Source organism: Rhincodon typus, chromosome 8, assembly GCF_021869965.1.
Source record: "Rhincodon typus isolate 14 chromosome 8, sRhiTyp1.1, whole genome shotgun sequence".
In the NCBI taxonomy this organism is placed as follows: Eukaryota; Metazoa; Chordata; class Chondrichthyes; order Orectolobiformes; family Rhincodontidae; genus Rhincodon; species Rhincodon typus.
This window is the reverse complement of record NC_063339.1, coordinates 6,880,000-6,896,067: the sequence shown is the minus strand read 5'-3', so window position 1 is coordinate 6,896,067 and position 16,068 is coordinate 6,880,000. Positions and strand designations below refer to the sequence as shown.

Below are 16,068 nucleotides of genomic sequence, written 5' to 3'. Positions count from 1 at the left end.
CCTCACACTTAGCCAGAATAAACACCATCGCCATTTCTCCGCCCATAACTGCAACTGATTATATCCCACTGTATCCTTTGACAACCTCCTAGACTATCTACAACTCTATCGATCTTTGTATCCACTGCTATATAATCTACCAAGCAAATATTTTCTGTACATTTTAAATAGCGTTATGGTCCTGTCATGGGAGAATGGGGTGCTCATATTACAAATAGAAGATTTTGCTTTTCTAAGATTACGACAATGATCAGACAACTCGCCTTGAGCCCGTGCCAAATTTGGGCATTCCACAACACATTTCAAAAAAATATCTTCATGGGATTTCAGGGCAAGGCCAGAATTCACTGCCATCCCTCCTGAGTTGCCCTCGAACCTTAAGGCCTGCTGGAGCCAGACAGCAGTTGGTGTCAACCACATTGCTATGGATCTGGAGTCACATATAGGCCAGACTGGGTAAAGACAGCAACTTCCTTCTCAAATGGACATTAGGAAACCAGACAGGCTTTTAACTGCAATCAACGATTGTTTCATGGTGACATTACAATTGTCGGAGGACTTCAGGGCCACGAAATAATCCTGTGACAATGTCACAGAACTACACAGCAATAGGCATAAATGGTAGCAGGATGGGCGGAGTTAGGATACAAGAATGAGAGAGAACAGAAGAGCAGAAGGGCATGAACACACAAGGATGATAGGTTAACCCGTAATGAACACAAGTATAAGTCAGGACCCGGTGTATCTATGAATACCATGGACAGCATTATTTCGCTCTTTCTATTATTCACTAATGGAATGTGGATGCTGTTGGCTGGGTCTGCACTTATTGTCCATTCCTAATTACCCTGAAGAAAGTGACCTTCTGGAAGTGATTCCCGAAATATCACCAATGTCTCTACAATCTCCTCAGAACTCTGGGCAGTAGTCCACCTGGTCCAAGTGATTTACCACCTTCAGACCTTTCAGCTTCCCCACCACCTCCTCCTTGGTGTCGGCCACTACACTCACCTCTGCCCCCTGACTCTCGAGTTCTGGTGTGCTGCTGGTGTCTTTCACCGTGAAGTCTGATGCAAAGTACCTACTCAGTTCCTCTGCCATTGTTCCCCATTACTACTTCTCCAGCCTCATTTTCCAGTGTCCAACATCCATTCTTGCCTCTCCCTTACCTTTTGCGTATCTAAACAAAAAAAAAAAGGCTCCTTGATGTCACAAATGCAGCTTTAATGTCAAGGGCGGTCACTCTTACCTCACCTCTAGAACTCAGCTTTTTGCCCATGTTTGAGCCAAGGCTGTAATGAAGTCAGAAGCTAGGTGTCCCTGACAGAATCTAAACTGGGCATCACTGAGCAGGTTATTAGAGTCATAGAGTCATACAACACAGAAACAGACCCTTCAGTCCAACTCATCCATGCCCAACCATGTTTCCTAAACAGAACTAGTCTCATTTGCCTGCATTTGGCCCATGACCCTCTAACCCTTTCTTATCCATGTACCTGTCCAAATGTCTTTTAAATGTTGTAATTGTACCCACCTCTACAAGTTTTTCTGGTAGTTCATTCCATATACGCACCACACTCAGAGTCATAGAGTTCTATAGCACGGAGACAGGCCCTTCGGTCCAAATGGGTCCATGCTGACCGAAATGTCCATCCATGCTAGCCCTATTTCCCTGCACTTGGCCCATATCCTTCTAAACCTTTCCTATCCATGTATTCGTCCAAATGCCTTTTAAATGTTGATAACGTACCCGCCTCAACCACTTTTGCTGGTAGCTCATTCCATGTGCTTACCACCCTCTGTGTAAAAAAGTTGCCCCTCAGGTTGTATTTTTTCCCCCCCTTAAACTGATGCCCTCTAGTCCTCCATTCCCCAACCCTGGGAAAAAGACTGAGTGCGTTCATCTTATTCATACCTCTCATGATCTTTACACTTCTAATAAGGTCCTCTCTCAGTCTATGCTCTAAAGAAAAAAGTCCTAGCTTGTCCAACCTCTCCCTATAACTCAGTCCCTTGAGTCCTGGCAACATCCTTGTAAACTTCTTCTGCACTCTTTCCAGTTTAATAACATCCTTCCTATAGCAAGGAGAACAACTGAACACAATACTCCAAGTGCGGCCTCACCAATGTCCTGTACAACTGCAACATAACTTCCCAACTTCGATACAAAATGTCCTGACTGATGAAGGCCAGTGTGCCAAACGCCTTCTTCACTGCCCTGTCTACCTGTGACTCCACTTTCAGAGAACCGTGCACCTGAACTCCAAGATCCTTCTGTTCTACTACACTCCTTGAAGCCCTACCATTCACCATGAAACTCCTACCTTGATTTGACTTTCCAAAATGCAACACCTCACACTTATCTATATTAAACTCCATTTGCCATTTCTCAGCCCACTTTCCCAGCTGATCAAGATCCTGCTGCAATTTCTGATAACGTTCCTCATTGTCCACAATACTGCCTATTTTAGTGTCATCTGCAAACTTACTAATCATGCCTGTGTGAAAAATGTGCCCCTCAGGATCCTTTTAAATCCCCTTTCTCCTCTCACCTTAAACCTATGCCCTCTAGTTTTGGACTCCCTACCCTGGGGAAAAGACCTTGGCTATTCATCTTATCTATGCCCCTCATGATTTTATAAATCTCTATAAGCTCACCCATCAGCTTCTGATGCTCCAGGGATAAAAGCCCCAGCCTATCCCGGCTCTCCTTATAACTCAAAACCTTCCAGTCCCAGCAACATCCTTGTAAATTTTTTCTGTACTCTTTCTAGTTTAACACATCCTTCCTATAGCAGGGCGGCCAGAATTATATACTATATTCTAAAAGTGGCTTCACGAATGTCTTGTATAGCTGCAACATGACCTCACAACTCATACACTCAATGCTCTGACCAATGAAGGCAAGTGGGCCAAAAGTGGAAAAGATTTAAAAAAAAGTTAAAACTTTAAAAAGTTTTCTTGCTGAGCAAATGCAGCTCAATATGACACCTTCATCATTTTACTGATGGTCAAGAGTAGACTGATGGGGTGGTAATTAGACTTCTCCTGCCTTTTTGTACAGGGCATACCTGGGCAATTTTCCACATTGTTGGGTAGATGCCAGTGTTATAGCTGCATTGGAACAGCTCAGTTAGGGGTATGTCAAGTTCTGGAACACAAGTCTTCAGTACTATTGATATTAACAACACTTGCAATTACATTGCACCTTTAAAGTAAAGGAAGATCCTAAGATGCTTCACAGGGAAATAAACAAAATTTGATGCCAAGCTACATAAGGAGAAACTAGAGTCTGTGACCAACAGCTAGGTTTTAAAGGAGAAGATAGAGGGGACAAATAACTGAAGGCACGGCCAACAATAGTAGATTAGACTAAAATCAGAGATGCGTGCAAGAGGACTGAATTGGAAGAGAATAGATATTTCAGCAGAGTCTAGGGCTGAAGGAAATTAGATGCAGTTTCTACTGCATGGAAAATGACTCTTCTGTCCATTGTATCCATGCTGGTCATCAAATGTCCATCTATTCTAATTCCATTTTCGAGAAGCTGGCCCATAGCTTTGTACATCCTGGCATTTCAATCTGGCATCTAAACACCAAGATTACAGAGAAAGAGAGGTCAGGACTTGGGAGGTTTGAAGTAGAGTTTTAAAATCAGGCCATTGCCAGACTTGGAGCCAGCACAGGTCTGAAAGCACTTGGTGCGTGATCAGATCCAGGCAGCACAGTTTTGAATAGGTTCACATTTCTGGAAGGTGGAAGAGGAGGAGAATAGGAACATGAGGATAGGGAAGAATTTTCAGATGGGGAGAAATGTCCCTTCTGGGGGCTATCTGCAGCTCTCTGAGGCAAGAGCACCAAATTGCTCAAGCTCAGCGGATCAAGTGACTTACCTTTCTCATCCAGTGATTACGATTTGAACAGGGGGACAAATGGTGAGCTCACCTGTCTGTCAGGATCTTCACAGTCTTCTTCAGCCTGACCCTTTCCCTTATCAGCTCGCCATGGCAACCAGTGCTTGAAGTCACGGCTGCTCTCCACCTGCAACCAAAGCTGCCACTTGGGTAGCGTCTTGTCTTTGACTTCCTCCACATCTTCCTCCTCATCCTCATCGTCACCTTTTAAATTCAAAAGACACACATCTGAAGGTGAGTGGTAGGCAGGAACGGAGAGACCTGGAAGGGACGGTGGTCATGGAGAACACTGGGGGGTTCTGCACCCAGAAATTCTTGAAGATGGTAGTATGTTACAGAAGGTCAGAAAGGCTGACAGCAGCCTTGGTTTTACAAAACAAGGCACAGGGTCCAAAAGGAAGCTAAGCTATGCTAAACTGTTAGGTCCCAGCTGGAGTATTCGGTTTAATTCTGTGCTTCACAGTTTAGGAAGGATATCAAAGCCTTGGCAAGGGTATACAGGGGATTTACTGGAATGGCTCCAGGGCTATAGGTCTTTAGCTACAGGAAGAAACAGGAGAAGCTGGGGTTGTTCTCCTTCAAGCAGAGCCAATTTCTAGAGGCTTTCAAAACAGAGGAATTTCTGCAGTATGCATAAAGTGAAAGGTCAGGAAGCAGAGGACAGAGCTTCAAGGTAACTGGCAGTGGAGCTAAAAGGGAAACGAAAAGAAAACAATTTAAACGCAGCTCAACGTTGTGCCTGATGATGACACTAACAATTCCACAAAAGGTTTTAGCTGCTGTTAGTTGACAGGTGTCAGACAAGGTCTCCTAAAACGTCAGGCAGGACTCCTGTTCTTGGTTATCTTCTAGATTGGACAAGGACATTACTGGGATTGGCTAAATGATGGAAGAATTTCACACCAGTCAGTGACTAGTTTAACAAAGCGCGAGACAGTTTGGGTCTCATAGTTTTTTAGAGCAGTGTCAGTACGTTTATCACGGGCTGAAATGACTTTTTCTGCGTCATAGCACTTTGTGACTGTGTTTCCACCACAATTACACACTGCAGTATTTACAAGATGTATTGCACCAACTCCCAACAGCTCGTTCGACAGCACTTTCCAAACCTGGAACATCTCCTGCCAGAACGACAAAGACAGATGAACAGGAACACCGCCGGCAAGTTCCCGTCCAAGCCTCACACCATCCTAGGGTGGAGCTACATTGACTCAGAGACAGTGAAGGACCGTCAAAGTCCTGGAACTCCCTTCCTAACAGAAGTAGCACCTAACACCAACTGCAGCAACTCAAGAAAGCAGCTCATTATGACTTTCTCATGGGTAGTTTGGGATGGGCTATAAGTGCTGACTTAGTCAGTGATGACTACATCCCATATTTGAATTAAAAAATACTGTCCATCTAAATCACAGGAACTGGCAGAAGGGACAGCTGATTAATTCAGATCTGTAGGAGGAATCTCCACCAGCGCAGCAACCCCTCAGAACTGCACTGAATCAGTGCTAACCAAGACTTTGTGCTCATGCTTGCAGCTAGAACAAAGAACAGTACAGCACAGGAAAAGGCCCTTCAGCCCACCAAGCCTTTGCCAACACATGACATCTTCCTAAACCAAAACCCTTTGTGCCCCATGCTGTCCGTATTCCTCTATTCCCTCAAGATGCTTCTTAAACATTGGTAATGTATCTGCCTCCATCACCACCTTTGGCAGCGCAGTCCAGGCACTTACCACCCACTGTGTAAAAAAATCTGCCTCTCACATCTTCTTTAAATTCCTTCCTTTCACCTTAAAGCTATATCCCCCAGTAACTGACATTTCTACCCTGGCGAAAAAGACTCCGACTATTCATTCTATCCATGCCTCTCATAATTTTGTGAGCTTCTATCAGGTTGACCCCTCATCTTTTGATGTTCAAGTGAAAACAAACCAAGTTTGTCCAATTTCTCCCCATAGCTAATACCCCCCCAAACCAGGCAATATCCTGGTAAACACTATGTACCCTCTCCAAAGCCTCCACATCCTTCCGGTAGTGTGGTGAAAAGAACTGTACACAATATTCCAAATGCGGCCTACCTAAAGTCTGTACACAGCTGCAACATAACTTGCCAACTTTAAACTCAATGCCCCGGGTGACAAAGACAAGCTTGCTGTACGTATGTACGACCAGCTTATCCACTTGTGTAGCCACTTTCAGGGAACCGTGGACCTGTACACCTGGATCCCTCTCTATATCAATGCTTCTAAGGGTTCTGCCATTTACTGTATACTTCCATCCTGTATTAGATCTTCCAAAATGCATCACCTTGCATTTGTCCAGATTAAATTCCATCTGCCGCTTCTCTGTCCAGGTCTGCAGCCTATTCCCTGCTATACCCTTTGTCAATCCTCCTCACTATCCTCAGTACCTCTAGCCTTTGAGTTGTCTGTAAACTTGCTAATCAGCTACATTCTCCTCCAACTCATTTATATATAACAAACAACAGGGGTATCTGCACTGCCCCTGCGGGACACTACTGATCACAGATCTGCAGTCAGAAAAATGCTCTTCCATGCTACACTGTGTCCTATGCCTAAGTCAGTTCTGTATCCATCTAACCAGCTCACAGCAGATCCCATGTGACTTCACCTTCTGCATCAGCCTGCCATGAGGGACCTTGTCAAAGGCCTTGCTAAAGTCCACGTTAGACATCTACCATCCTGCTAATCATCTTTCTCACTTCCTCAAAAAAGACTCAATCAAGTTTGTGAGACACGACCTTCCTGCACAAAGCCATGCTGCCTATCACTAACAAGTCCATATTTTTCTAATTTGATCCCTATCACTGACATGAGGCTCACTGACCTGGATTATCCCTGTTGCCCTTCTTAAACAAAGGAACAACATCGGCTATTCTCCAGTCCTCTGGGACTTTCCTGTGACTAAAGGGGATACAAAGATTTCATATAAGACCCCAGTAATTTCCTCCCTCAGCATTCTGGGATAGATCCCATCTGTCCTAGGGACATGTTTATCTTAACACTTTTCAAAGCATCCAACACCTTTTTTATATCAAATTCCCTTGTTTGTCCACTCCTTTGAGTGGACCTACCCTTTCCTTTCAGGAACAAAAACAAAGTTGCTGGAAAAGCTCAGCAGGTCTGGCAGAACAGTTCTGAGGAAGGGTCACCGGTCCTAAAACGTTAACTCCGTTTTCTCCTTCACAAATGCTGCCAGACCTGCTGAGCTTTTCCAGCAACTTTGTTTTTGTTCCTGATTTACAGCATCTGCAGTTCTTTCGGTTTTTACTACCCTTTCCTTTGCTACACTCTTGTTCCTTATATACGTATAAAACACCATGGGATTTTCCTTAATCCTGTTTGTGAAAGACAATTCATGGCCCCTTTTAGCCTTCCTAGCTCCTTGTTTAATTTGCTTCCTGCTTTCTTTATATTCTTTCTGTATGTCATCAGTTTCTTAAACTTTACATATGCCTCTTTTATCCCCTTTTTGACTAAACTCACAATTCCTCCTGTTGTCCAAGGCACCTGAATCTTGCCATCCTCATCGTTCATTTTCACAGAACATGCTGTGCTGAACTCTAATCATGACATACCAGGTCTAGTATGGCCCCTTCCTAGTTGGACTATTTATACGTTGCTTCAAGAAACCTTCCTGGACGAGCAAACAAACTCCACCTCATCCAAGCCCCTGGCACTAAAGGAGTCTCTGTCAATATAGGGGGAGTCAAAATCACCATCCACCACAAACCTGTTCATTTTTTTTTAAAAAAACATTTTTCCATAATCTGTCCGCATCTTTGTTCCAACACTAGCTGTTGGAAGGCCTGTAGTACATTCCCAAAGTGACTGCACCCTTCCTATTCCTCAGCTCTACCCATATGGCCTCGCTGAATGAGTCCTCCAGGATGCCCTCCCTCGGTACAGCTGCAATATTCTCCCCCATCGGTAATACAACTCTCCCAGCTCTTTTATATCCCTCTTTAGCTCACCTGAAACATCTAAATCTTGAAGCATTAAGCTGCCAGTCTTGTCCCTCTTTCAATCAAGTCTCTGTAAGAGCTACAACCTCAATTGTATATATTAATCCAAGCTCCAAGTTTATCTGCCTCACCTTTCATACTCGTGGCATTAAAACAAATACACTTCCGGCCGCCAAACCTGCTATGTCCAGTACTCTCTCCTGTTTTTCCTCTTAGCCTTGGTCTCTAACACCTCTTCAGTTGGTTCATTTGCTGACCTACTGTCCTGGTCCCCATCCCCTGCCACACTAGTTAAAACCGTCCCAAGTGGTACTAGCAAACCTCCCCAGCAGGATATTGGTGCCCCAGTACAGACTTTATTAAGGTGTATTAAGAAACGTTTTGATGCAGCTGCATATTTAAAAATGTCTATCAATTGGAAATAAGCAAGGGCTAGGAGCTTGGTGGTTACTCTATCAATGTCTCTCTTCCCAGGGTTAACAAAGGTGCATGTTCCAGCTGGGTCTGGAGGGGTTCTCATGGTAAAATAATTTTTTGGACATACAAGGCAATTTTCGAACTGAACTTGACTGCGCAAGTTGCTGAGTTGCGGAAAAACTTCAGTTAGTTCAGTGTCAAAGAACAAAGCAATAGACAACAGTACAGTATCCAGGAATGTGAAATTAAAGCTCTGGTTTTAATTGGAACACAGAAATATCAGAAGAGGCTCACCTTGCTCCTTCAGGACAACCCAGCCGCCCCTTTCTTGCTGTCGCATCCAAACCTTCCAACCTCTCGCCCCTCCTTCTCCAAACCGGGGTTCATCACTGTCCCAGAATGGTTCAAAGAACTCCACCTTCTCAGAAGATACACAAAAACTCTTGGTTATTGATAAATTCAGAAGCTTCTGAAGTGCAACCAGAATCTATCTGAAGGGCTAAAATCTAAGGGAGCAGTCCAGTCTTGATGACATGCCAGACCAGATTTGTACTGGCTTTGGTCCTGGGATCAAGTACAGACACAGAGTCCTCAACCACTCTTCATATGACAAGCTCTTTCATCCCCGGGACCGTTCTTGTGAAACTTCTCTGAACCATCTCCAAGTTCAGCACATTCTTCCTTCGATAATATTCAGTCCTAGCTCAAGCACGGAACTGGGGAAAACATACAGGTCTTTCCTGGCAGCATCGGACTTCCTGTTGCTTGGCCTGTCCATTACGTGGGTTGATCACAACCAAGTTGAAAAGATTGAAGAATGGAGATTTTGGTGGATATCGAACCTTGAGCGCTTCATGGTCAATGTGGCCAGCTGCCTTCTGAATTGCTGGGGTCATTATACAGCTCAACCAAAGCTAAGGGCACACTAAACACAATTGTGTGTAAAACAGAAACAATTCTATTCAGGAAGGGCTCCAAATAGAACATTACAGCGCAGTACAGGCCCTTCGGCCCTCAATGTTGCGCCGACAAATGTTGAGATTTTGATTTAAAAACTGACCACCTTCCATGTTTTACTTATTTTTCCATTGATTCATCTCAAACATACTGCATTATAGCAATAAAGGAAATAAATGCAATTACTCACTCTAACTTCAGCTCCATGTCCCTGTGCAAACCTGAATCTCACAAAAATTCTCTCTGCAGGGACTGCAGCCTCTTGCACTCAAACTAACTTTATAGCTTTTGTTGGTAACCATTCAGATTCTGTCTTCAGAGACATGTTGTTAGTATCAATATCTCCTCAGTCTGTGATAGTTACTGTTTATTCTGAAGTATGTAAAAAATAATTAAAAAAACAGAAGGGAGTAGAAACAGCAAAAGTCCAAAAGCACAGCAGAGACGGGATGAGATAAAAATCAATTGTGACTGTTGTCAAATAAAGCAACCTCGAAGTAAAGCTGCTCCTGAGCAGTTTGCTTGCTACAGTCTCGCCTGTGGCAAAAGAATTTATTTTTCCAAAATACACCCGATGTGGTTAAAAAGTTCCATCAGTGGGATATAAATGTGCCCTCCGGGAAAGGCACATGACCTGTTTCCCAAACAGCCCAGAGATCTCTGAACCTCACTCCCGCTCCACTCGGCCAGCTACCAAGCAAGACCCTCGAGTCAAGTGGTGCTGAGCCTGGCTTTGCAAAAAGCCTGCACAAGGAGAGGCAGAGGTCCTGAAAACAGAGACACAGGTTTTGAAGAAACGAATTGGATCAATCAAGCAGCCCTGACATGCAGATTACAAATGGTTTCTGGTAATATCACTGCGATCTATTTTCTACTTGCACAATTCCATCTGCTGTCAAATCTAACATCATTTCCATTAGGTGTGCAGAAGATGGGAAAGAGGCCACCGAACAAAAAGGAATAAGAAAATGCATCAATCTTCCAAAACTAATTATAGTATCATCTTGCTGAGAGTGTGGCGAATATTAACCGCACTGGCTATCTGCAACCTGAACTATATTAATAGTGCATTTAAAGCAGGCTTGTTAATAGTATTTCATTTTTTAAGATCAATCTCTGGTTCACCGCTCAAACAGCACACTGGAATGCTGACAGACTGACATCAACACAACAGGCTGGGTGTTTATCTGACTGAGCAGACGCACAGTCATGAAGACCCTTACTAACACATCAATTTCTGAAGAGTTACTGTGGACTCAAAACGTTGACTCGGTTTTGTGTCTCCACAGATACTGCCAGTCGTGCTGAGTTTCTCCAGTACTTTCTGTTTGTTTCGGATTGCCAGTATTTTTTTTGCTTTTATTACAAATCAATTTGCTTCCCTGTGGAATACAGCATCACAGCAATTAACTAAGTGCCTCTTCCAGGGTCAGTAATGAGTTAGCATCAGTGGATAGAGAAAGAACTTGCATTTATATAGCACCTTTCAGCACAATACTTCAATGGAGGAAACACCGAAGGTAATCCACACATAGCAAGCTTTCACAAACAGCGATGTGGTAAGTCAGTGAGGGTAGGTGAAGGACAAATACTTCCTAAGAAAACAGGGTGGACGTTCTGGCTTTTCTTTGAAATAGTGCAATGGGAGATCTTATATTCACTCCTGTGGTGCCAGTCTGGATTTTTGTGCTGAAGTCACTGTCCAGAGATTTGAACCCACGACACCTGGATTCAGCAGTGACAGGGTTAGCCACTGAACCAAGGCTGACACTTGCGATGATATCAAGGGTTCATTAAACCCAGCACTGGGAAATTAACACACAAGATCTGCGCATGAGAAAATCAGCAATAGAATCCCCACAACGTGGATACAGGCCACTCGGCTCAACAAGTCCACACTAACCCACCAAAGAGCATCCCACCCAGACCCTACCCTATTTCCCATGGCTAGCACACCTAACTTACACATCCCTGAACACTATGGGTAATTTAGCATGGTCAATCCAGCTAGCCTGCAATGTACAAAATGAGAATGTGCAAACTCCACACAGGCATCCGAGACTGGAATCGAACCCGGGTCCCTGGCGCTGTGAGGCAGCAGTGCTAACCACTGAGCCACCATGCTACCCCAAACGTAACAGGTCACCAAGCCAGTGCTGCCCAGAGTCAATTTCAGCCAGGACAGAGGCAGAGTTGTTCCAAGTGTTAGAAAACCATGGAGTTATAACTAGTGGGGCATCTCAAACATGACAACACAGTTACAAGATTGGAAAACTGAGTGCAAAAGGATTTCTTAGAGTCATACATGAGGAAGTATGTATGAACCAGGGTCTCCCTCCTGTTTGCTAGCTAGTGTTAGGCCAATGACACAAAAGAAAGACTCGCTGAATATGGAGTTCAAGGGAACAAAATCAGAAATTGCCGGAAAAGCTCAACAGGTTTGAGGAAGGGTCACTTGACCCGAAATATTAACTCTGATCTCCCTCCACAGAGGCAGCAACATGGCTCAGTGTTTAGCACTGCTGCCTCACAGCACCAGGGACCCAGGTTCCATCCCACCCTCGGGCGACTGTCTGTGTGGAGTTTGCGCATTCTCCCTGTGTCTGCGTGGGTTTCCTCCAGGTACTCCAGGGAAAGGGTAGGGGGATGGGTCTGGGGGGGACGCTCTTCGGAGGGTTGGTGTCGACTTGTTGGGCTGAATGGCCTATTTCTACACTGTAGGGATTCTATGATTCTATGAGATGCTGCCACACCTGCTGAGCTTTTCCTGCAATTTCTGTTTTTGTTTCTAATTTACAGCATCCGCAGTTCTTTTGCTGGAATTAGAGGGGCTTTTGATGCCCCGTGACTGTACCCCAAAGGATTTTCTCCCACTGGTGGATTTAATATCCAATGGGCTGTCTTCCAATGATCCCAACATGATCAGGAAGGTACCAATGGACTAGGAATGAGAAATTTGTTTATTATATTAATAACTCTTTATTCTGAGTGACAAGCATCTCTGTATTATGCAGAACTGAAGTGTAAAATGAAAATAATAGAAAACAAAAACTCTCATGATCTCAGAGATTGACCGAGTAGATGTTGAGATGAAGTTTTAAACTAGGCAAGGTCGCCTGTGATTGATCAGGACATTGCCGTGAAATAAACCAGTGGAGTTGATGCAGTGTGTGTACATGTTCTTTCTGTCTGCAAAGAACAAGGGACTTGTCAGGGCAAATATTGAGATGATGTTTCCACTAGTGGGGCCACATCGAACTAGGAGACATAGTTACAGAATATGAGAATACTCATTCAAAGCTGAGCTGCAAAGGAATTTCTTTGAGTCATACAGCACAGGGACAGGCCCTTCAGCCCACTACGTCTGTGCTGACCAACAAACACCAAATCACACTAATCTCATGTCCCCGCACTTACTGCATAGCCTGTCAGTTTAAGTGCTCAGGAGGAGGCTGTCTGGAATTCTCTGACTGTGAGAATTGTGGAGGCACAAGAGAGGAGTTGAGGCCTGGGGCAGATCAGCCATGATCTTGTAAAAGGCAGGGCAGGCTAAGCTTGAGGAGCTCAATAGCCTGTTCCTACTCCTCTCGGTTGTGATGTTTTGTTTTCCACATCAAGACCGTACAGAAAATAAAGAGCAAACTGTTTTGTTCCCACGGAGAAGTGATATGTCACCTTGTGCTGACAGCAAAAGCTGACATCTAATCCGCTTGATATTTTCTCAAGAGCCTGCAATTTGTAATGCTGTCACCAAGTGTAGCCAGGGGAATCTACTGGGAGCATGCATTGCTGGCTCATCCTTAACCCCTGGAAGTCAATGCTATTAACCAGCAGCAATTAAACCGTCTGCAATGCACGGTCATACTGCAGTACAGCAGCAAGGCCAAGGCTCAGTTCCCAGCACACAGAATGGGTCGCAATGGGCTCCCATGTGTGGTTCTGTGCTAAATATAGACACCAGATGTAAACAGAGGATCCCTTGAAAGACACTCATCCAAAGCCCAGCCAGATGAATGTAAAAGATCCCAAGGCTTTATTTCTGACAGCAGCTCCCTAATGCCCTAACAAACTTGGATTGCTTTCACTAGAGTACCAGAGGCTGAAGGGCAAACTGATTATGAAAGGTGGGGACAGGGTGGATAGTCAAATGTGGGGGACAGCATGGTAATTGTTGAGCGAGGCACCACCAAGTGGCTGGACAGAGGGAACACTGCCCCCTAGCAGGTTGAGAGTGAGGGGTGCAGCAATAGCAATGCCACTGAATATTACAGGTGGTATGGTTAGATGCATTTTTCCAGGAGATGGAGATTGCTGGATATTTGTGGGATGTGAAAGTTACTCACAAAGCCTGAATTTTGTCCAAGTCATGCTGTACATGGAGATGGACAGCCTCACTATCTGAGTAACTGAGAGTGTGGATGAACAACGCAATCAACAATGAACATTACTCCTTCTGATTTTACAAGGAAAGGATAGTCTTCACTGAATCTGTTGTGGATGGCTGGGCCCAAGGCACTCTCCAAGGAACCCTTGTAACAAGGTCCTGGGGTAGAGAGAGCTGGCTTCCAACAATCACAAACTATCGCCCTCAGTGCTGGGTCAGTGGGAGATTAGTGGAAAGCTGACAGGAAATGTGAGTAAATGAAAGAGAGCAAGAGCGTGCAACAGACAGAGCAAGAGCGAGAGGAAAAGCAGAAGAGCAGAAGGAGTTAATACAGTGTGGAGCTGGAGGAACACAGCAGGCCAGGCAGCATCAGAGGAGCAGGAAAGTTGACGTTTCGAGTCGGGACCCTTCTTCATTTCTGAAACGTCAATTTGCCTGCTCCTCTGATGCTGCCTAGCCTGCTCCTCTGATGCTGCCTAGCCTGCTGTGTTCCTTCAGCTCCACACTGTGTTGTTTCTGACCCAGAAGGAGTGTTCACGGAGCATCACAGTGGTGTTTGCCCCACTGATGGAGATGTGTTTACACGCAGTGAAGGGGCCCGGGCGTACAGGGTGAGGAGAATCACCGATATTTACTGATGTGGCCTACACTCAGCTCCAACCATGAACACAGCCTGAAAAGTTTGAATCCCGCAGGGAAAGTTACCTAATAAAACCACTCGGGGGCGCTCCTGGTCTATGTTCACCAGTTGGGTCTTTTCCAACACAGTACCCAGCACTCTGCATCAAAACCAGCAGTAAAAAAAAGTATCACATTGCTAATTCTTAGTTATCTTGAGGTTTCAAGAGGTATCCACAGAACACTCTCGCATATGACTGATGTTGGTTTAGTCAGCCACGCACAGTACATACTAATATGGATCTGGCACTGCACTGCAGATATCCAGGACTGCTAATCCAGCAATGATAGATTACTGGGATAACAAGGTGTAGAGGTGGATGAACACAGCAGGTCAAGCAGCATCAGAGGAGCAGGAAGGCTGACGTTTCGGGCCGAGACCCTTCTTCAGAAATGGGGGAGGGGATGGGGGTTCTGAAATAAATAGGGAGAGAGGGGGAGGCGGATAGAAGATGGATAGAGGAGAAGATAGGTGGAGAGGAAACAGACAGATCGAAGAGGCAGGGATGGAGCCAGTAAAGGTGAGTGTAGGTGGGGAGTTAGGTCAGTCCAGGGAGAACGGACAGGTCAAGGGGGCAGGATGAGGTTAGTAGGTAGGAGATAGGGGTGGGGCTTGAGGTGGGAGGAAGGACAGGTTAGGGAGGTGGGGACGAGCTGGGCTGGTTTTGGGATGCGGTAGGGGGAGGGGAGATTTTGAAGCTTGTGAAGTCCACATTGATACCATTGGGCTGCAGGGCTCCCAAGTGGAATATGAGTTGCTGTTCCTGCAACCTTCGGGTAGCATTGTTGTGGCACTGCAGGAGGCCCAGGATGGACATGTCTCCCGAGGAATGGGAGGGGGGAGTTGAAATGGTTCGCGACTGGGAGGTGCAGTTGTTTAGTGCGAACCGAGCATAGGTGTTCTGCAAAGCGGTCCCCAAGCCTCCGTTTGGTTTCCCCGATGTAGAGGAGGCCACAACGGGAACAGCGGATGCAGTATACCACATTAACAGATGTGCAGGTGAACATCTGCTTTACGTGGAAAGTCTTCTTGGGGCTGGGATGGGGGTGAGGTGTAGGGGCAGGTGTAGCACTTCCTGCGGTTGCAGGGAAAAGTGCCGGGTGTAGTGGGGCTGGAGGGGAGTGTGGAGCGGACAAGGGAGTCACGGAGAGAGAGTGGTCCCTCCGGAAAGCAGATAAGGGTGGGGAGGGAAAAATGTCTTTGGTGGTGGGGTCGGATTGCAGATGGCGGAAGTGTCGGAGGATGATGCATTGGATCCGGAGGTCGGTGGGGTGGTACGTGAGGACGAGGGGGATTCTGTTTTAGTTGTTCTTGCGGGGACAGGGTGTGAGGGATGAGTGGCGGGGGTGTGAGGAATGAGTCCCACTTCCTACAGACAAAGGTGGTGGCCATGGGTACCCGCATGAGCCCAAGCTATGCCTGCCTCTTCGTAGGTTACGTGGAACAATCCCTCTTCCGTACCTACACTGGCCCTAAACCCCACCTCTTCCTCCATTAGCTATCTAGAATACACCCACCTTCCTGCAAAAATGCCATCCCCTATTCCCAATTCCTTCGCCTCCGCCTCATCTGCTCTCAGGATGAGGCATTCCACTCCCGTACATCTCAGATGTCCTCATTTTTCAAGGACCGCAACGTCCCCCCCCTCAGTGGTCGAGAACGCCCTCAACCGTGTCTCCCGCACTTCCCGCAACTCATCCCTCACACCCCCTCCCTGCAACAACAACCAAAACAGA

At 45.7% G+C, this 16,068-nt stretch overlaps 1 protein-coding gene across 1 annotated transcript in view; it reads right to left on the bottom strand.

Moving 5' to 3' along the window:
• Positions 1-16,068, bottom strand: part of nrde2 (NRDE-2, necessary for RNA interference, domain containing) — a 100,180-nt gene that overhangs the window by 14,114 nt on the left and 69,998 nt on the right. The window contains exons 8-9 of the mRNA XM_048600021.1: positions 8,607-8,730; positions 3,946-4,118 (exon numbers count right to left, since the gene is read on the bottom strand). Coding sequence (XP_048455978.1) covers positions 3,946-4,118; positions 8,607-8,730 — 297 coding nt within the window. The remainder of the gene's footprint in view (positions 1-3,945; positions 4,119-8,606; positions 8,731-16,068) is intronic.